We start from the raw sequence: 22506 nt of genomic DNA, 5'->3' as shown, positions 1-22506 counted from the left end.
TCAGATTTCTAGATACGGTTGAATCGAAAAAGTATCATTCTAGGATGATGAAAAAAAGTTTTCATTCAAGAATTTTACTATTTAACGAAACAATTTACTATCTTTAAACAAAATTACCCATATTCCACCCAAGAAGTTATTTCTTTTGGATTATGATAAATAATAACATTGGTTCGTGATAATAACATCCTCAACAATAAGTCTCCAATATATTACAGAGCGAATTAAAGTAAATAGTATATTACGCACCGAGAGAGGAAAGTAGGACATTCCAACCAACGTGTAGAATGCTCTCCCGAGCCGAAGGCGAGGATGACAAACACGCGGATTGAGATGACTTACTTTTTCGCTGGTGCGTATACTATTTTTCATCATATTTGTAACCAAAAATTTATACTTTGTGCGCTTGTTTTTGTGGGAAGAAAGAACGAGTAACAGCAAATATGCGACGTTATTTTATCACGACTTTTATTTATTTAAATTATTGTAAATTCTTACTATTTCATAAGAACCTTTCATTCAGTTAACCGCACGAAGCTCTCACAAGCTGCTACTACGAAAACGACGCTCTGTCAATTGGTAGACCGACGTTTATTATTCATCATAGACTCCAACGTTTAGAGTCCATGATGTAGTTTTACGGTTACTTTATTTGATTTTTTTTTTGTTTGAATCGTAAAATAATACTCGAGGATTCAACGCTTTACGAATTATGATTACAAATATTGTTATATTGAGTGTTTGATGATGTACGAATGCAAGAGTGATGTACTGCTTGAACAACGATTGAGATTACTTGTGGAGTAATACGAAGTACGATTCCACCCCGAAAACGATTCGAGTAACGAAACAAGAAGAATATTTGAGTTGAATCGGAGGTAATTTGATTATTTCGATCGTTGTTTTTTTTTTTTTTTTTTTTTTTTGTGTCCGACGTGAAATTAATGTTTTCGAGAAAAAATCCGAATTTTTGTCAAATGTACGTTTGAGAGTCAAATCACATTATCTTGTAATACCGAATGATCTTGATAGTCTAACGGTGTTGTACAAATAAGTGCAAATGATTTCGCTAAAACGACGATATTAATATCGACTTCTGAACTTTTTTTTTGTCAATGAATTGTTATTTTATTTTTTGTTAGTTCTATTCTTTTATTTTGAAAAAATTCAAGTGAAGAATTTCATTTCTTCTTATGACGCGAATCCTCAACATAACCCGCTGCCCTATAGGTGAGGTAATATCGAACTAGCCGTAGTCAAGTTTGTAATTGATTAGACATTATTATTTAATCATGTTGATCATAAAACTTGATTTGTATGATTTAAAAATTTTTCTTACTTTGTCACCCAATTTTGGAATAACTTTAGAATCACAATCTTTAGTAAAGAAAATAATATTATTTTGCTGTCCATTTTTTGTATATCCAATCAATCCAGGGTCCATACCGGAGATATCTTGTATAACAGTTCCTACTAAATCACTTTCGGTAACAGTTTCAAATTGAACAGTGCCAGACGGTAAATGTTTCAGTCGAATCGCACTTTGACGAGTATTTGAAAAGAAAGTCGGAGGATCCTATTAAAAAAAAAAAAAAAAAAACATTATTAGTTTTTTTTTTCAATAGACTTTTTAATAATTACGTTAAATTGAGACAATTACTTGTATCACAGTGAATTCCACTTCATCACCTACAGCTATCTCTCTATCGATATCGAGAACTTCATTGAAATGAAAGAATAGTCTAGCATCTCGATCAACACATCTTATAAACCCAAAACCGTCTTTTAATGCCGCAATGATACCTTGTTCTCGTCTCTCACCCGATACGGTAAATGATTCCGGCAATAATGATATTTCTGTTGCTCGTTTTAATTGATCTCTAGTGTCTGTTGCAATTAAAAACTGAACCCAATCGCCATGTCTATGAAAAAAAAATTTATAAGCTTGAAAAAATGTCATTAAAATGAGATTAGAATACAGTTTAAATTGGTTACAAGCAATTTCCATTTTCTTTCACTCATTATCAAAAGCATAGCTTGCATAACTAACAATTATCCATTAAATAGTTCTCAAAAATTGTGCAACTTTAGTCACAAATGCAATATACTTTCGGGATTTTTTTACTTGATTATTTTTTTATTCGCTTAATCTAATTTCATAATATATGTTGGTCTGATAGGAAAAACATTTTTACAAAGTTTAAACCCATTCTGATATCGTTGACATACGCAAATACTCGACTGAAAATTTTAAGTAGAATTACTTGAATTTTATACGACTCATAATGCGAAGCATCAGAGAGTTCTTTACGATCGAAAAATATTTTTTGCCTCATTTCGACAATTATTTTTATTATACCCTTGTTACTTCACGGAATCAATATACTTTGCATACTATTATGAAGACAGTTTAATGAAGATTAATTCCATACTTTTCAAAAATTGATTCAGTGCAATAAAAATGGAAAAAACATCAAAAGAGTTCAAAAAATTTTCCTGTCCGTCAAGTATGAAACCGTCAACACTGTAACTAGGCAAAAAATCCACGAATTGAGTGAAATTAAAAAAAAAAATTAGGAAAACGGTTGACCCTAAAGGCCATCCCTGCAACTTCCCGCTAATTCCATACCTAAGCGCTTAAAACTGCACTTATGACGTTTTTGAGCCCTTTGAGCTCATTGAGTTAAATATTCTACGCTTGTGAGCTCTTCGAACTCAAAGGCTGATAGAAGTTTAATAAAACACTATTCTTCAAATTTTCAAACTGTAATTACTTTTGCATGAGAACACCGATTTTTACGCAGCTGACAGCATTCGAGGCAGTTTTTTGAATCCTATGATTTACTTTTAAACACAAATTGATCAGAGCGAAAATTTTGGAGAAATTTGAAAAATTCACTTTTTTTTATTTTTCCGACAACGATAACTCACGAACGAATCAACCGATTTTGACCAGACCGGCGGCGATCAAGTGGTTTTTGGAGGTTAAAAGCTGATTAGTTTTTGGGATTATCGATGATTCCATTTTTGATGAAGCTTGAAAAATTTCCTACATAGTTTTGAGCATTTCGAGCTCAAAAATATAACTCGTTTATATTTTTGAGCTCAAAAATCTAGTGGTTGTCGGAAACACTTTTTTTCCCCTCAACGATATCTTTCGAACCAATCAACCGATTTTGACGCTCTTGAAAACGATCGACATGGTTTTTTGAGCTCTCATAGTTATATTATTATCACATCAAAAACGATCCAGAAAGACATGTCGAAGTTATGTTAACCCTTCGTCACTCGCGTCATGAGCAGATCGCCGTCTAACAACCACCCAACCTATAGAGACTCACTATAGTGCGAGCGAGAAACTAAAAAAGACGCGAGTGACGAAGGGTTAAAAAAACATTTGTTCCCAAATTTTTCGTCAACGATATCTCTCGTACCAATCAACCGATTTTCACGTTCTTGGTGGCGATAGACGCAGTTTTTTAAGCTCTAATATTTATTTTGTTTCGTTTAAAAGTTATTCCTAAAAAACAACATTGGAAAATGCTGTTTTTCTTAGTTTTTTTTTTAGATTTCTCGGAATCTATCGGTCCGAATTCACAAGAAATCTAAGTTTGAGGGAACTCTTCGAAATGCCGCTTGGTAGGTTCCGATCAGTTTAATTGTTGAAAATTTCCACACACACACACACACACACACACACACACACGCGCGCGCGCGCGCGTACGGTCAAGATACTCACGCCTACAACAACGATCGAGATCCTCGACTTGGATGGAGTCTCTACAGAGGGCGACGGCGGTGAAGCAACGCGAACGCGATTTCACCAACAGCCTGGAGATCAAAATTGTAAATTGAACAAAACTTACACCACGAGGCCAACGGGCAGCGTTCTGCGAGATAGACGAGGCCAGCGCGATCAAGGCCCTTGACAAAGCTTGTATAAAGATCGGATGGGTTAACTGCCGCATTCGCCCAATTGCGAAAGTAACCCGTTGTTATAAATGCCTTGGTTTCGGGCACCAAACGCATAACTGTTCGGGACCTGACAGAAGCAAGTGCTTCATCTGCGAGCAACATCTAAGCCTCTAAGATAGTACATGGTTCGCAGATGAAACTGGCATGGCAGCGATTTGGATTGTGAACACAAAGAACGTTACCACCAACAGCAGCGGAAGTGGAGCAGGTTTTATCTAGATTCAAACCCCCACAACCTACTTCATGAGCGTCTATCTCTCACCTAATGAAAGGATTAGTGTGTTCCGTCAAAAACTGACAAATATAGAAAATGCTATTACTAAGTTCAACGGCGAAGTCACTGTAGCTGGTGATTTTAACGCCAAATCGGCCGAATAGGGTGCTGCTTTATTCGACATCAGAGGTAACGAAATCGCTGACGTCGTAGCAAGACTCGAATGTATAGTGCTGAACACCGGGAGCACTACGACCGTTAAAAGACCGGGATACCAAGAATCCACTCTGGACATAACGTTGGCGACTCCAAGGATTGCCAACATGATCGAAGACTGGACTGTATCTGGAGAATACAGTGGCATTGATCACCAGTATGTCATATTCAGCGTTGGATTGGCACCTGTTCTGGTTCCACAACGCGACTTTCAAAAGCGGAAATGGAACGCCAAAAAGCTTGACCGAGAAGCACTGCGAACCTCACTTACACGAAGCTGGTCTATGCAGAATAACCCGACTCCAAATACCCGCAGCAAGACGGAAAAAACAGCGCTAAATGCGATGAAAGAATTCGCTGTCTCATGTGACGCCTTTATGCCGCGGCTGAAAAATCGGGGTTTTCACAGGCCGGCGTATTGGTGGTCATCAGACACAGCAAAACTTCGCAAAAGATACCCTGAGCTATGTCGCCGCGCAACGAGAGCTGCGAAACGCTCCCCAAACCAAGACTTATATTCGAACGAGTACAAGCAGGCCAAAAAAAAGTTAAACAGAGCCATCAAAGCTAGTAAAGCGATGTTATGGAAAGAGATCTGTAACGATCTCGACAAGGACATCCAGGATAAAGCCTACCAAATTGTCGCTAAACGACTTGGAAAGGCCTCACCAAAAACGCCAAAGTCTCCTGCCTTAATGAACAGCATCGTAGCGGAGCTGTTCCTCATACACCCGCCGCGAGAGAAAAAACACTATGCTAAAAACGGCGCAGTAACACCCTTTACAACCAAGGAACTACAAGACGCAGCTAAAACTCAAGACAGGAAAAGCATCTGGCCCTGATGGCATCCCGACATCGGTGATCAAGATTATAGCTCTGAAATACCCAGACATGCTCCTGAACGCCTACAATACATGCCTGACAACTGGCACGTATCCCACGGTCTGAAAGCGGCAGAGATTGGTTCTTTTAGACAAAGGTAAAGGAAACCCTGTGACATCTTCGTTGTTTAGACCACTCTGCATGTTGGACATCGCTGGAAAACTGCTCAAGAAGCTCATACAGGGAAGACTTCGCAACGACATCGATCGTGCCGGAGGCTTTGCCACTAACCAACATGGCTTCTGGAAAGGTCGATCGACAGTCGGCGCGATCCAAACAGTTATAGATACAGTAACAAACGCATGGTCGGATAGCCTCAAATATGGGGCCCATTATATGTCAAGATAGCAGTGTCTTTGAAAGATTTTTCCTTCTCTATAGAAAAAAAAAATTACACACACACATACATACATACGGACATAGTGACATCTTCGGGAAAATGATACTAATCGCTTTCTAGGACTTCAAAACGTGGAGATCTGATGTAAACTCAGTTTCGAAAATCGGGGTGAAACCAACAACTTCTTATTTTTGAAAATTTTCAATTTTTTTAGCGGGAAGTTAAAAAAAGGACGAATCAGAAACTTCTTTAAAAGCAATATTTTACAGGGAATTTCATGCTTTACAAGGTTGAATCAATAAAATAATCTCTAGTATCAATTCACATCAGGTCATTTTAAATTAAAAATCGAAGTTGATAAATCTTAAATTATGTAGAATTCATTTTTTTTCCTCATTTTCTGTCCAACGAGAGTCAAAACTTTGAGAGGAGTGTATTGTTTTTGGATATTCTAAATAATAATCTACACCTAATCTCGTTCACATATGGTAATCAGGAATGAGCTTGGATGATTCAAAATAAAAGATAATTGTAAAAGAAAACTAGAAAATCATTCCCCTACACCTCTAAGTAATTGCTTAGAACCAGAATAGACTGTAAAAATATAAATATAATTTTTTAAAGCTGTACTTAAGAGTAAAATCGCCTTTTTGATCTTTATCACCAAATGGTATTTCTTCTTCAGAATAATCAGCAGCTCTGTAGCGAATACGTCCCGGTAGTGGATCATTGTGATGACGCGCTGTATTTCCTCTCTCTAATGGTTTTAATACTTGACCTTTAATAATTTCATTGTTGATTTCTTCAAAGATGATAGAACCTGGCGGTAATTTAGTAATATTACACGCAACTTCTTTTCCCTAAAAAAATATATAGTTTGATTAAAAAAAGTGACTGTTGCAAATAGAAGAATTTTTTAATGTTATTATATTGTGACACATTATTACATTACGCGTTTGTATTATGAACTCAACGTCATCTCCTAGTTTTAACTCTTCTTTTAATGATTTGGCCTCACTAAAGTGGAAAAATATTTCTTTGACTACATCTGCGCGTTCAATGAATCCAAAACTTTCTTTCATTGTACATATCACACCGCGATAACGAACTGGGTGTACTGGATTCTCAAGTCTAACATGACAAGCACCTAAATTTCCTCTGTAAGAAATATCATGCATAGTTCGTACTGTTTTCAATACTTATATCATATAACTGAACGAAAATAATAAATACCGTTGGTTAGTTGCAATCTGAAAGGAGACTTTATCACCAGCTCTCAAAGTAACATTCCCTTCGACATCATCTTTGGTATATGGCAGAAAAAAACATTCACCTCGATTCTCATAACTAATACGACCTTGAGAGTCACCATTAGCCTGAAGTTCAGTAGTTACATTTCCCGTCACTCGTTCTTCACTTAATACCTATGATTAATGAAAAAAAAAAAAACAAAAAATAAGTTAAAAAAAAAAATTATGAACACATTTCTAACGATCCAAAAAACAAAATCAAATATTTTTAAGTTATTGAACGCCTCATAAGTGAAGCGTTGAGGTTGTGCTCTATCTCGACATTTCGAAAAAAGCAGTTTTCTTGAAACTGAAATTGATTTTTTGTCATTTATATCGCACTTACAGGTTAATATGAGTACACTTATATCTAGTCAAATAATTTGTCAGGCACATAAATTATATTTCAATAACAATTTTTTTGTTTAACATAGTAAATAATAACATTAAGAGCGGTTGATAGTTGATTTTCAAATGAGTTTTGCTCATGAATAAGATAAAATTCTGAAAAAAACGCTTCGCTCTTCGATAGATAATTAAATTATCTATAGAAGAGCGATGCGCTTTTTTAGAAAATTTTCATTTATTTATGCATAAAATGCGTTTTAAGATTCCATAAGTTGTACAAGTATGACAAAGATACTTTCGTTTGTCCAATAGAGGACGAGAGAGAAAAAATGTAAACCCTTCTTAAACATAATCTTTTCTGGACGTCCGTGTATAAATGGGTGTATGTGGCAGGGAAACTGGTCGAAAAAATGATCGTACCGGAATATTTTTTTTTTTTTTTATTATCTAAAGTAACACACGACGGATTTTCTTAATTAATGAGCGTTTAATTCACTGCCGTTAAATTATTATTTATAAAAAACTAATATATGACTGTGGATTTTTTTTTATATCTATCTATACATATTATTATAGTATTTTTTTTTCTCACCTTAGAGTGAGAAATCCGGTGCCCCTAAACCATAGCAGTTTTCTGTTTTTTATCATTTTGCTTTTTATATTTTATTATAATCAATTTTATTGTAAAAAATGAGATTATGAGGCGTGCTCTTTTGGATTTTCCAAACTTTTTTTTAATACTTTAGATATAAATGTTGGCGATCCAGCCTATACTCGATTTTTTCTCTAATTATTCATAATATCGTTAGCCTGTATTTCCTACCAGGCATAAACAATTTTTAAAATTCTTATCTAAATTTGTCATTAAAGGTAAATTTTATTGAAAAAATAATTCGGACGGCCCGTTATTTTTTAATGTTAATTTTTGAAAACGAGTTTCAGATTTTTACTTTTAACTACGCGCCATTTTGTCAAATATTTTTTTTTTTTATTCTAGTTCCGACGATAACTATACTTAAACTAATTAAAAATCCGTCGTTTTTGTTTATTTTAGATCAGAGGGAGAGATCAATCGACACGCACCAGTCAGGTCCATTTTTTTTTTTGGAGAGGGGAACTTCAGCGCCATTTTTGTAATTTAGAAAAAATTATTTTTTTGTCTTAATTTTCATTTATGTGTAGTTAATAAGTGATAGAATAAGTGTGAAAAAAATTAAAAGCATTAGTCATTAACTTAATATAAAAATAAAATTTTTTAAAATAGCTCAAATTTTACGCTGCTAGACCACTGGTCCCCTTAAGGCTCGGAGACAGACATTTATTACTAATAAAGAAGCGTTTTACCCATTTATGGTTTTTGTCGGACCCGTTTGCAAGCCTGTCGACTTTTACGGTTTAATTGATAACACAAAATTGAAGGTAAATACCGCACTTGAAGCTTTAGACGTGACTATTAAAATATTTTTTATAACATCTTGCTCATTTGCAAAATTTGTGAGTCCTACATACATACTTTTAAAGACAGTTATTTATCAAATAACTTTGCCAGCAAAATCATCGATTCAGTTGCAAAAAGCTCTATTATTTTTTGAAAAAAAAAATTAGAAAAACGGTCCACCCTACAGGCCATCTCTGCAACTTCCCGCTAATTCCATTCCTGGGCGCTTAAAATTGTACTTATGCCATTTTTGCGATTTTTGAGCTCAAAATATAACACCGGCACACAAAAAAAAAAAAGTTGTCTGTACTTGGGACGCGCCACATATATTCCCATGTAATTTGACCCGCTGAACCCGAATTTGAGGTCCGTTTGGCCCCTACACCCTAGGATTTTGAGAAAACTGTAAAAAACCGAAAAAAAACGGGAAAATTGGGGGTTTTGGTGATTGAAAAATTTTTTTAGATTCTAACTATGCATGATTTTCATGTATTTCGATCTGCTTTATACTTATCTGAAGTGTACTCAGACCAGCAGCCATTAAAAGTCTAAGTAAATCCCGAAAAACCCATGAAAATTGCGAAAAAAAACAAAAAATTCCCAATATTGTGATAAAAAAATGTATTGAGCTAAATATATGATGATTTTCATGTAGGTTTATCGACGACATATAAATCTCCAACTTTTATAACTCAGACGTCTCGAAAACATCAAACAAATGTGCAAAAAACCCCGAAAATTGGAAAAAAATCAAATGTAATATAATAAAAATCGAGTTATTATTCAAAATAAATAAAAAAAATCATATCATTCGATCTGTGGTGCATAAAAAAAGTATTTCGTCTTAAGACTTAAAAAATTAATTTTTCGGAAAATATCATCAAAACCCTTTGGATTTGAATTTTTAATTCGTTCTCCGCTTATATCTCACCCTTTTATCTTCAAACGTCCTGCATAAAGGGTTTCTCTTTCGTTTCCTCTCTTCTTCGGGTAAATCTCTCTTCAGAGTCCAACAATGATCTACCATCATATTGACATCCACTCATGTTTTGATGGAATGTTTCTTCTCTTTCTTCACTGAAATTACCAAGATTTTCAGGAAAGTGTGAAAGATGAGATTGTAAATAGTGCAATTTTGTATTCACATTCCCTAAAAATTTCGAGATACTTCCTTAAAACTTCCCCAAGCTGCTCTCTCAATCTTGTGCATCTCATACTCAAGATTAGCATCCTGGAATTGAGTCCGAATTTGGGGTACATAAAAAATTCCTTCTTTCAATTTATTGTCACTTATAGCTGGAAATTTTTCGTCCAAGTACTTAACACAGTTGCCATTTTTATCGAGAGCTTTGACAAAATGCTTCATAAGGTCAAGCTTGATATAAAGTGGTGGCAGCAAGTACTTGTAAGGATTAATGAGAGATTCTCGCATAACGTTGTGAGAACCATGATTCAAATTCTTTCTTGTTGGCCGTTCTTTTCTACTGTAGGGAATTTTCCGATCGTGACTATCCTACAAACATACAAGAAGGGATATATTGTGAACCAGATTGTTGGCTTAACTAGTGTAGCAATTTTCAGATCACCACAAACTTTTCAATGATTTTTGGTCAAATGAGCTACTGGAGTCGGTGCTTTGAGACTTCGCTTAGACAAAGCAATGAAAAACTTTCACTCCTCGTCCTGAAAGTGTTCGGCTTTAACTCATCAATCAAACTTCTTACATCTGAACAGTCCACTAATGAATTTTCGCCGTTTTAAAAATGTTATCAGATTTTTTTTTCCCTATCACGATAAAAATAAGCTGTTGTATTTTTAGTTAATAAATTCTTTTCTTTAAGGTGATGTTTCAGGGTTTTCACTTCTAGGAACTTGGGCTCAGAATCGATTTCTTGCTTAAATGCTTGTGCCTGTAACCAGGGCACCTCCACGTGGTGACGGCGGGCAACAGGACCGTCTGGCATAGTCCCTGGGTTAACGGCTTGAATGCCGTCATGGCAGGCACAAGTAATAAGTGTTTTACGATGCAGGGACCCGGAATCCCAGTATCGGCGTCTGGTCAGAGTGAGAAAGCAGGCTCGCAGGCGTCGTCATCAAGTGACTGCAGCTCTTCATTAGTGGGTGACTTGGCTTCTGAAGCGTTTAATATGACAAGAAGTGTCTCTCACATATGTAACAAAAACTCCAATTGCTTCTGTTACATATGTGGAGGAATTTGAAGTAACGAAAAGTCGTAGATCTTTTTCAAACAAATTGAAAAATGTCTACGAAACCTGCTTCGGTATCCAGATTACGAACTGGGAAGCAACTTGGGTACCACATTCACTTTGCAATCGGTGTCACACGATGCTTACTCGTTGGGAGCAGACGAAAAGTAAACAGTGCTTGAAATTTTCAAAACCTGTGATTTGGTCTGCACCAACGAGTCAAAAAAACTGCTATTTTTGCACGACGGAAGTTTCAGGGTTTTCTTCGACAACCAAACATAAAATTCAATATGCCAACGTAACATCAGTTGTGCCAGCAGAAAAAGTTTTGAATGTCGAAGAACCTGCAGCTCCTGAACCAGTGAATGAACATGAAGAGATGGAAGTTGAAGATAACTTTGAAGAAATCGATCCTGAACCCGAAGAGATCCATTCTGAGGATGAAGAATACATCCCGAGTTGTGTTCCTAGAAGTAAAGACCCTGAAGTCTTCGATCAACTTGAATTGAATGACCTTGTACGAGACTTAGGACTATCTAAGGTAAAAGCTGAACATTTAGCCTCAGCTTTAAGGAAAAAAATTTATTAGCTAAAAATACAACAGCTTATTTTTATCGTGATAGGGAAAAAGAGTTCCGGAAGTATTTTACAAAAGACAGCGAAAATTCATTTGTGTACTGTTCAGATGTAAAGGACTGATCGATGAGTTGAAGCCAAACACTTACAAAGACGAAGAATGGAGGCTTTTATTGACTCCTCTAGGCGAAGTCTTAAAGCTGTGCTTCTTCATAATGGAAACTTATTGGCACCGATTCCAGTAGCTCATTCGACTAAACTAAAGGAGACTTATGACAATTTACAGGTTGTATTAGATAAAATAAACTATTCAGAACATCAATGGAAGGTTTGTGGTGATCTGAAAATTGCAACAATATTGCTAGGCCAACAATCAGGGTTCACAAAGTACCCCTGCTTCTTATGTTTGTGGGATAGCCGAGACCGAAAAGAATCATTACATTCAAAAGAATGGCCAACAAGAACAAATTTGAATCCTGGTTCTCACAATGTTACGCGACAATCTCTAATTGATCCTTCCAAGTACTTGCTGCCCCCACTTCATATCAAGCTTGGCCTTATGAAGCAATTTGTCAAAGCTCTGGATAAAGATGGAAACTGTTTTAAGTACTTGGGCGAAAAATTTCCAGCTATAAGTGACGCTAAATTAAAAGAAGGAATTTTGCTTGGACCCCAAATTCGGACTCTATTCCAGGATGCTAATCTTGAATATGAGATGAACGAGATTGAGAGAGCAGCTTGGGGAAGTTTTAAGGAAGTATCACAGCAATTTTTAGGGAATACGAAAAGTGATAACTACGCAACTTTAGTTGACGAGTTGTTATACAACTATAATACTTTAGGTTGCTTAATGAATACAAAATTGCACTATTTACATTCTCATCTTTCACACTTTCCTGAAAATCTTGGTGATTTTAGTGAAGAGCAAGGTGAGAGATTCCATCAAGACATTAGTGTGATGGAAAAACGATATCAAGGAACGTGGGATGTAAATATGATGGCAGATCATTGTTGGACTCTGAAGAGAGATTTACCCGAAGAAGAGAGGAAACGAAAGAGAAACCCTTTATGCAGGACGTTTGAAGATAAAAGGGTGAGATATAAGCGGAGAACGAATTAAAATTCAAATCCAAAGGGTTTTGATGATAATTTTCGAAAAAATTAATTTTTAAGTCTTAGGACGAAATACTTTTTTTATGCACCACAGATCGAATGATATGATTTTTTATTTATTTTGAATAATAACTCGATTTTTATTATATTACATTTGATTTTTCCAATTTTCGGGGTTTTGCACATTTGTTTGATGTTTTCGAGACGTCTGAGTTATAAAAGTTGGAGATTTATATGTCGTCGATAAACCTACATGAAAATCATCATATATTTAGCTCAATACATTTTTTTATCACAATATTGGGAATTTTTGTTTTTCGCAATTTTCATGGGTTTTTCGGGATTTACTTAGACTTTTAATGGCTGCTGGTCTGAGTACACTTCAGATAAGTATAAAGCAGATCGAAATACATGAAAATCATGCATAGTTAGAATCTAAAAAAATTTTTCAATCACCAAAACCCCCAATTTTCCCGTTTTTTTTCGGTTTTTTACAGTTTTCTCAAAATCCTAGGGTGTAGGGGCCAAACGGACCTCAAATTCGGGTTCAGCGGGTCAAATTACATGGGAATATATGTGGCGCGTCCCAAGTACAGACAACTTTTTTTTTTTTGTGTGCCGGTGTAATTCATGTGATATTTTGAGCTCGCTGAGTTCAAAGAAATAATATTTCCATGCATTTGAGCTCTCCTAGCTCAAAAATCTGATAGAAGTTTCATAGAACACTATTTTTGGAATTTTTAAACCGCAATAACTTTTGAATGGATCAACCAATTTTCACGCGGTTGGCGGCATTCGACGCAGTTTTAGTATCCTTATAAGTTATTTTCAAATTTTAATTGATCAACCGATTTCGACCAACTTGGTGGCGATCGACGTAGTTTTTCAAGCTTAGGGGCGGATAAGTTTTTGAAGTTGATCGATAAAGCCGTTTAAAAGTCATTCCAAAAAAACCACTGTAAAAAAAAATTTTTTTCTTATTTTTTTTGAGATTTTTCAAAATTTCTCAAAATCTATCGGTCTGAATCGGTTCAAATTCACAGGAAATCTAAGTTTGAGGGAATTCTGTCACACACACACACACACACACACACACACACACACACACACACACACACACACACACACACACACACACACACACACACACACACACACACACACACACACACACACACACACACACACACCTGCGGCAGAGGAGAAACTGCTACCAGGCGCGTCTCCCCGTAGCGGATGGGAGAACGCTCGCTGTCCTTGAATGACACTAGGTCTCTTAGTTGATGAGGTACAGAGGGTAGGAGCCAAATAAAATACGCTTCCGTGGACAAAACTCCCCCCCCCCCCCTTTAATAGGTTGGTCACACTAACTGATCTAGCAAGACGACCGTTCCCTGCTGTAACTCACTGGGAGTGTCCGGAACCCGTGTCGATTATTTCCGACGATGCAGGCTACGGCTGATGTGAGCTTGCTCTGCCGAGGTGTAAGTTGCAGTAGCGGATCAGGAGCCAGCCACTTCGGGCCATGATCAGGAAGTACGCAGTGAGTGTTAGAGATCGGAATCTTCACCGCCCCGAGCGAGTCTAGTCCGTCCGTGAATTCCGGGACTGGCTAAGTGTCGGCTAGGCCTCAGGGAACTGGGGTAGGAGTACTATCTCCGAGGGTACGCCCGTTCCTAGTTATGACAACCCGCTCCACTCCTTACGATGCACTGGTAAATCAAAAAGTATGAGTAATTTACAGGAAACAAACAAGAGTGGAAACAGGCTTCATGCCCAACAAGCAACGATTGAAGCAAGCGCTAAAATGAAGAGAACGCAAGTGCTGGAGCACCTTGAAATGCTGACCGTTGAGCTGCAAGAGTTTGTCCAAACTAAGGTCAATATCCACAAGGAGATAAAGACCAAGACAACCCGGTGTAGTCAATGCTCTTAGAAGATTCAAGAAACTGGACGAGGAATGGCAGTCATCACGATAACACATTCAAATTGAAGTTGAGACGGAAGAAGCAATGGCAGACATAGCACTTATAAGTGAGCCTTATAGACACCTGAGTAACCAACCCTGGGAATCCGACAGCAGTAATAAAGCCGTCATCTGGTCCTGCGGTAAATGTCCTTTTCAGAGAACAGTCAACAATAAAGAAGCCGGCTCCGTAGCAGCATGGGTAGATGGCCTCCGCTTCTACAGATGCTATGCACCACCTAGTCTCTCTAATGAACAGTTTGAAGACTTCCTTAATCGGCTAACTGAGGACGCAAGAAAACACTTTCCCGTGGCAATAGCTGGTGACTTCAATTTCTGGGCAGCAGACTGGGGCAGCAAGTTCACTAATACACGTGGAAAAGCACTTCTCGAGGCAATGGCCACACTGGACGTGATCCTTCATAACACCGGTGACACGCCAACGCATACTAAGAGAGAGGCAAACTCAATTGTCGACCTTACATTTGTCAGCAGTTGCTTAGCTCGAAGAGGTTTTTCTTAGAAAGTATTGAACATCTACACAGCCAGTGACCATAGTGCGATACTATGGGAAATATCAATTGGCCAGAATCTAACAAGAGTCAACAGGAACGCCAGCGCGGTTGGGTGGACAGTTAAATCTCTCGACCTCACTGCTTTAGTAGTAGCCCTAGAGTGCGATCCGATCATCGTAGAAACTGCTGAAGAGAAGACCAAGGAACTGGTGGAACGATCACATTAGCATTCTACGTTCAGTGTCTTAACAAAAAAAAGAAAGTCTCAGCGTGGCTACAGACGACCTAACTCCGCAGAGCTGTTGGCAGAGTATAAAAAGGCCCGTCGAAAACTAAACAGAGCCATTAAAGAAAGCAAAAGACGCTGCTGGAAGGAACTGGTCGCAGAAGTAGAGAAAGATCAATGGGGCAGACCGTATAAGGTGGTTATGACCTACCTGAAATGCCAGCCAATGCCATCACCTACGTGTCCACAGCTCCTAGAGAAGACTGTTACTGCGCTGTTTCCCCAACAGCCGGTATTCACCTACAAGTTGGAGCAGCTCAACCCTGGAGACATCCCAACTATCACGTTGGACGATTTGATAGAGGCAGGCAATCGAGTAGGGAATAATAAGGCGCCGGGATTAGATGGAATCCCTAATATTGCCCAGAAATCAATCCTTAAGGCAGCATCGACATTATTCCTGGATGTTTACGATACATGCCCGAAGGAAAGGACTTTTCCCCAGAAGTGGAAACAGCAACGGCTAGTGCTACTTTCGAAGGGGAAAAAGCCGTCGGAAGAACCGTCATCCTATCTGCACGTTAAACATGGCCGTCAAGATATTCGAGCGCATAATTCATCAGAGAATAAAGGCTGTAGTCGATCCACTCCTGGCAGAGAACCAGTTTGGTTTCCGAGAAGGACGGTCAACTCTGGATGCGATCAAATTGATTGTTGATACAGCCAAGGATGCAATCGCCGAAACCAGATGGAAGGGTAGAAAGAAGAAATACTGCTTGGTGGTTGCTCTGGGCGTCAAAAATGCCTTCAACTCCGCTAACTGGGACTGCGTTATGCGGGCTCTAGAAAAAAAAAAACGTACCAGGATGTACCTTCGCAGAATGGTAGCGAGCTACTTCACGAATAGGCTCCTGAAATATGACATGACGAATGGTACGGAAGTGTACGAAATCTCCGGAGGAGTGCCACAGGGATCAGTCTTAGGTCCTCTGCTATGGAACATCATGTATGATGGCCTCCTGAGAATAGCATTGCCTACGGGAGTCAAACTTGTAGCATATGCGGATGACGTAACTGTCGTGATCGTCGCAAAGCACCTCGAAGAGATAGAAATGGCATTTGATATTACATTCAGACGAGTCAATTTGTGGATGAACATGATGAACTTGCAACTAGCCAAGCATAAAATCGAGGCAGTGCTCATCACTCGTAGAAAAACGGTAGAAACCATCAAGTTGAGAGTCGGAGAACAAGAAATCACATCACAACCTTATATCCGATATTTGGGAGTGATGCTTGATGCCCGACTCAACTTCAAGCAGCAGGTGGAACACGTCAGTGCCAAAGCGTCAGTAGTGAGGGCTAGTCTCGCACGGCTGATGCCTAACATCGAAGGCCCAATGCAGAGCAGGAGACTACTATTGTCATCAGTAGTCACATCAGTACTCACTTACGGAATATCCATTTGGGCTGATGCACTGAAACCCAGAAATCATGGAGAACAGCTGGACCAGTATATCGACTAAGTTCATACTATATTCAGAATTGAGTTTGTCATTAAGAGGTAACTGAATGGTAATTCTGGACAGTGTCTCGGATAGCTTAAGGGAAGAGCAGTTGGCGCGATACCAAAAGATCCAGGTTCGATTCCTGGTCTGGGCCGTCCGAATTATTTTTTCAGTTAAATTTATCCCTAATGACAAATTTAAAATAAGAATGAAAAATTATTTATGCCTGGAGGGAATTCAGGCCAACAAAAATTATAAATAATTAGAGAAAATTGTGCAATACACTAGACAGCCAATAACAATTGTAAACATAGTCAATTTACAATTGTAAAAAATATATATAATAAATAATAGTTTAAAAAAACTAAAAACACGCTTTTTATAGAAAACCAAACTAAAAAATAGAAAATAAATTTAAATTAAGAATAGTGTTAAAAATTTTAATAAATATAAATTAATAATAGTGTAAATAAAAAAAATGTATTTTATTTTAAAAAAAGCGTGAGGTGCATGGTGTCAATAGTTATAAATATTTTATTGACAGATATGAGTAGAGTGATTATCATTTTGATAATATCTTAAAAAGCACCCCACGCTTTTTTAAAATAAAATACATTTTTTATTTACACTATTATTAATTTATATTTATTGAAATTTTTAACACTATTCTTAATTTAAATTTATTTTCTATTTTTTAGTTTGGTTTTCTATAAAAAGCGTGTTTTTAGTTTTTTTAAACTATTATTTATTTTTTACTTTTTAGTTTGGTTTATTTATAAAAGCGTGATTTTTTAGTTTTTTTAAACTATTATTTGTTGATTATCAAAAATATTCAGGCGCGCAAATTACCCACGGAGAGTTACATACTGACATACTGACATACAAGTGAAGCTAATAAAAAATAATTATTTATAAATATTATAAACACGGGGAATCAGAGTTCGATTTCGGAGAGCGAGCCTGAGAAACGGCTACCAGAACCAAGGAAGGCCGCAGGCGCGCAGATTACCCACGGAGAGTTACTGACATACTGACAAACTGACATACAAGTGAAGCTAATATAAAGCGTGTAAAAATACAGACTAGTCTTTAGGAAAATGATTTGGAAAATGTTTTTATTGCTATCGTTATGTAAGCGTTATTATTACTATTATTTTTATAGTTATTATTATGACTAGCTGTTACCCGCTCGCTCCGCTAGGCACTTTATAGAATTATATTTATAGATCTAGACTTGAAGTTTAATTGGAATATTGTTTTGACTTGCACAGATTTCAAATTTCATCGGATCGGCCTGTACCTTTTATTCCTGTGATTATTCTATAGCTAATATTCAATGTAACTTTCAATGCGCAATCACTAAAATATTCCCGAGGCTTTCTTCTAAAAATGAATAATAATTGACACGAAGAAAAAAATTGGAAATGATCATTGAAAGTTTCAATTAAAGTAATAGCAGGTCTCATAAGTGAAGTTGAAATCTGCCTAGCTGAAAGTGCGACGAATTTTGCCGTTATTAATATTTCCTCCGTATTATATGTGTTTTATAGAAAATTATTTGTACATGTTTTTTACGAATTCTCTTGAAATAAGTAACCAAATTTCTTTTCCACATTTCAAGTGTTTAGAAAATGTATTCATTTTAATTTGTTACATTCCCAAGATTCCGTAATAAGAACAATTCATCGGTTATGTGATCAGCAAAAATAAAATGTTTGTAAAATTCTTAGTCCGTTGACTGAATAGATACATGTAATGTAATAGCTACATGTAATGTTAAATTTTGGAAACGTTACAATGACTTTTTTACCGCTGCTAAAAAGACGATTGTTGTAAGAGATTATCACTATTAAGAAAGAAAAATATTTAAATCCATTGACCTTGGAGACCATCACGGTATTTGCCTGTTTCTCTTGAGATTCTATCAAACTTTGTATTTGTAGGATCTGTATTTGAAGAATATGAATTTTTTGACAATTATCACTCCCGCACTCCTATGTGGGGGAGGAATTTCGTAAGATCCTATTCGAGATAATTTCTTCATTATAAATAAAAGATTCCATCAAAACTTCGAGTCCATAAAAACTATCGATTGGAAATGAGAAATTTTAATTGTTAACGCCCTCACAATCCTTTTTGGGGTTAGAATTCGAGAAAATCCATTCTCAGCTGAACTTGACATCGTACACGAAGATTCCTACCAAAATTTAGAATCTGCAGAAGTTACAGTTTGGAAATTAAAATTTTAGATTTTAACACCCACCCCCGCAATCCCTATCGGAAGTAGAATTTTTTGAAATCCGTTTTGAGATGATCTCTTCATGACAAATGAAAGATTCCTCTACTTTATTTCGAGTTTGTAGAACTTACAGTTTGGAAATGGAAATTTGAAATTCTAACACCCACCCCCGCAATCCCTGTCGGAAGTAGAATTTATTGAAATCTGTTTTGAGATAATCTCTACATGACAAATAAAAGATTCCTACCAAATTTACAGCTTTTAGAAGCTATATTTTGGAATTTAAGATTCTTTTTTTTGTTAACACCCACCCCCGCAATCCTTATTAACGGTGATTCGTCGTAAAATCCGCTCTTAGATTATTTCTACATCACATATAGAAAATTCTTACCAAATTTGGAGTCTATAAGAGCTATATTTTACAAACGGAAAATTTTCATTATTAACGCCCCCGCAATCCCTTTTGGAATTAGAATTTAATAAAATTCATTCTTAGCTGAACATCATACATGAAGATTCTCACCGAATTTGGAGTCTGTAGAAGTTACAGTTTGAAAATAAAAATTTTAGATTTTAACACCCACCTCAACAATTCCTATCGGAAGTACACGGAAAAAAAATTGAAGGAATTTTTACTATTTCACTATTGTAATTTTTATTAGATTAAATAGTAAGGGTGGACTATATTTCTCATTTAGTAATTTTTACGATCTACTATTGTAAATTTTATCCAACAAACAAGGCTAGCAAGAAACTTAAAAAGTCGAATAATATAGAGCAAATTATAGAATATGTGTTTGTAAACTTTACAATTCAACTATTGTAAAAATTGACAGTCGGTTTTTTTAAAAGAGAATTTAGAGAGGGAGAGAGATAGGAGGTTGGACTAATTGGTACTTATACAGTAACTGAGAAAAAGATCGGAATTTTCGTCCTATCCGGGAATCGAACCCAGAACTTTTTGTCGGCAGCCAGAGACTCTCCCTCTACGTTATCCGAGGTAAACTAGTACCCATGTCCTTTAACATTTACATAAACTCGGAGTCTAGCGCTGTTCACGGCCATCGCTCACACTAATTAAGAAACATTCCAATTCAACTATTGTAAAATTTGTTATAGTTCTATTGGAAAGATACAGAGGCAGCAGTGGAAATTTTAATCTCTTACTTTTTACAATAGTAAGTTGTAAAATTTCGTGAATAAATGGTAAATTTTCTTCTAAAATATTTGAAAATTAATAGTAATAAAAGTATAGTCCAGCTTTACAATAGTTGTATCGTAAATTTTCCCAGAAATTTTTTTCCGTGTAGACTTTATTGAAATCCATTTTGAGGTGATCTCTACATGAGAAATAAAAGATTCCTACCAAATTTAGAGTTTTTAGAAGCTATATGGGTCATTCTCAGTTAAGACGTAAATCGCTTATTGATAAAACGCGGCACGATAAAAAATTTGAAAATTTAATTAAATTTTATAATGTTTCGATCAAAACAGTCATTCTAAACGTGTCTGCAAGGCGGTCAGTCAATTTATTAATTTTATATTTTATAAGAAACCACGGGAGATACTCAATCCAGGGGAGAGACTTGATAAAAAATATGTAAAAAAAAACATTATAATCGAGTTTTTTCAATGAACTATATTGTGAATATATTTATACGTTAAATTAAATAACAATATGCAACCTTTAAACAATAAAAAAAACAGTAAAAAAAATTCAAGTTTTCATATCTCTTCTGGACATCGTGTCTTTCCCCTGGCCTTTACAAGACAGGGGCGATATAAACAGGGGGGACACTTTTTAGTAACAAAAACAGAAGTAATGACAAATGTATCTATTGCACGCGATTAACCAAGAAAACTTAGAATCTATACACTGAGAAAAAAGTATTTTGCTACTAAGGATATTTTTTTCGATAATCAGAATACTTGGTATTGTGCTACTAAGAATACGTGGTATTTTGATTATCACAATAAATATACTGATTTTTACAATACCTAGGTATACTGATTATCAGTAAACCAAAGTCACAGACTATTAGATGTTTATAACCTCATTTTACTAATACAAATCAATTGATTTATAAAGCTAACAAAACAAATTAAAATTAAAATTAAAAATGTAATAATAAATTTTTTTCAAGCTAATATAATAAATATTAGTTGAATTCTATTTTTATCAGTGCATAAATCAAATAAACTAACTGTTAGTGTTAAAACGTCGATGGCAGTGACAGAGCATATTATAGTTTACTGCGCCGAGTGTAGGTCTTGAACTGACTTATATTCTGATAATCACAATACTTGGTATTTCGATTATCAAAATACTAAGTATTGTGATTATCAAAATACTTTTTTCTCAGTGTACACAACAAGAAGTAAATATACAGATGAATTAAAACTTTTAGATAAATATTTTTAAAATAAAATTAACCGGGGGAGAGACTCCATTCACTCGTTCTCAACTGTATCTACAGAGTATCAGTAATAAAATAAATAACAAAATGACTGCGCACCTAGTTCGAGTGGTGCTGACTACAAAGTATAAACTCAACGACGTTCGTTCAAGGTCTTTAATTTCCGCGAGTCGGTAATCTTGTTGACATATATAATTTAAATAATCTATTTGGTTTCTAAGCACTTTAAATTACTAATACATAAGCAGAATCAGCCCAGGGACAAGCCAGGGGAGAGATATTTTCTGACTTTGAGATGAAATTGTGACTAAATTAAATAAAATTAAGAAATGAATTTGAGTAACCACGTACATGAGCACGAGCTTTAAGAGAAAATTACGTTTTTTTTTTGAGAAATTTTTTTAAAAAAGATGATTTTTCACCGTGGACGTCGAATTTACGTCTTAACTGAGAATGACCCATATTTTGGAAATTAAGATTTTTTATCGTTAACACCCACCCCCACGATCATTACAGGAGTTAATTCGTTGTAAAATCCATTCTTAGATCATTTCTATATCACATATAGAAGACCTACTGAATTGGAAGTTTATAGGAGCTACAGCTTGGAAATTAAAAATTTTGATTTTTAACACCCACCCTCGCAAACTCCTGTGAGGTATCTTAAAATTATATCGAATATTATTTCTACATCTCTTAGAGAAAATTCCTACCCAATTGGAGTCTGTAGGAGCTATAGCTTGAAAATTAAAAATTTTCATTGTTAGTACCCGCCCCCGCAACCCTCTCTGGGGTGAGATATCGTAATATTTGTTCATAGATTATTTCTACATCTCTTACAAAAGATTCCTACCAAATTTGGAGTCGATAGGAGCTATAGTTTGAAAACGGGAATTTTTCGTTGTGAACGCCCCCGCAACCCCCCTTGTAGGTGGAATTTCGTAAAATCCGTTCTTAGTTAACCTCTACTCAGCAAAAGGAATATTCCTACCAAATTTCAAGTCTCTAGGTCTTATAGTTCCAGAGATATCGTGATG

The 22506-nt window shown here is 36.0% G+C and overlaps 1 protein-coding gene across 1 annotated transcript in view; it reads right to left on the bottom strand.

Annotated features, from left to right (window-relative positions):
• The window catches only part of LOC123267921 (cold shock domain-containing protein E1-like), a 40835-nt gene extending 29256 nt beyond the window's left edge, over positions 1-11579 (bottom strand). The window contains exons 1-7 of the mRNA XM_044732809.1: positions 11567-11579; positions 11204-11391; positions 6861-7051; positions 6575-6785; positions 6258-6487; positions 1661-1922; positions 1340-1576 (exon numbers count right to left, since the gene is read on the bottom strand). Of these exons, the coding sequence (XP_044588744.1) occupies positions 1340-1576; positions 1661-1922; positions 6258-6487; positions 6575-6785; positions 6861-7051; positions 11204-11391; positions 11567-11579 (1332 nt within the window). The remainder of the gene's footprint in view (positions 1-1339; positions 1577-1660; positions 1923-6257; positions 6488-6574; positions 6786-6860; positions 7052-11203; positions 11392-11566) is intronic.
• Positions 11580-22506: the final 10927 nt, after the last annotated feature.

The sequence above is a fragment of the Cotesia glomerata genome, linkage group LG6 (assembly GCF_020080835.1).
Source record: "Cotesia glomerata isolate CgM1 linkage group LG6, MPM_Cglom_v2.3, whole genome shotgun sequence".
Lineage (NCBI taxonomy): Eukaryota > Metazoa > Arthropoda > Insecta > Hymenoptera > Braconidae > Cotesia > Cotesia glomerata.
This window is presented reverse-complemented; position numbering and strand designations above follow the sequence as displayed.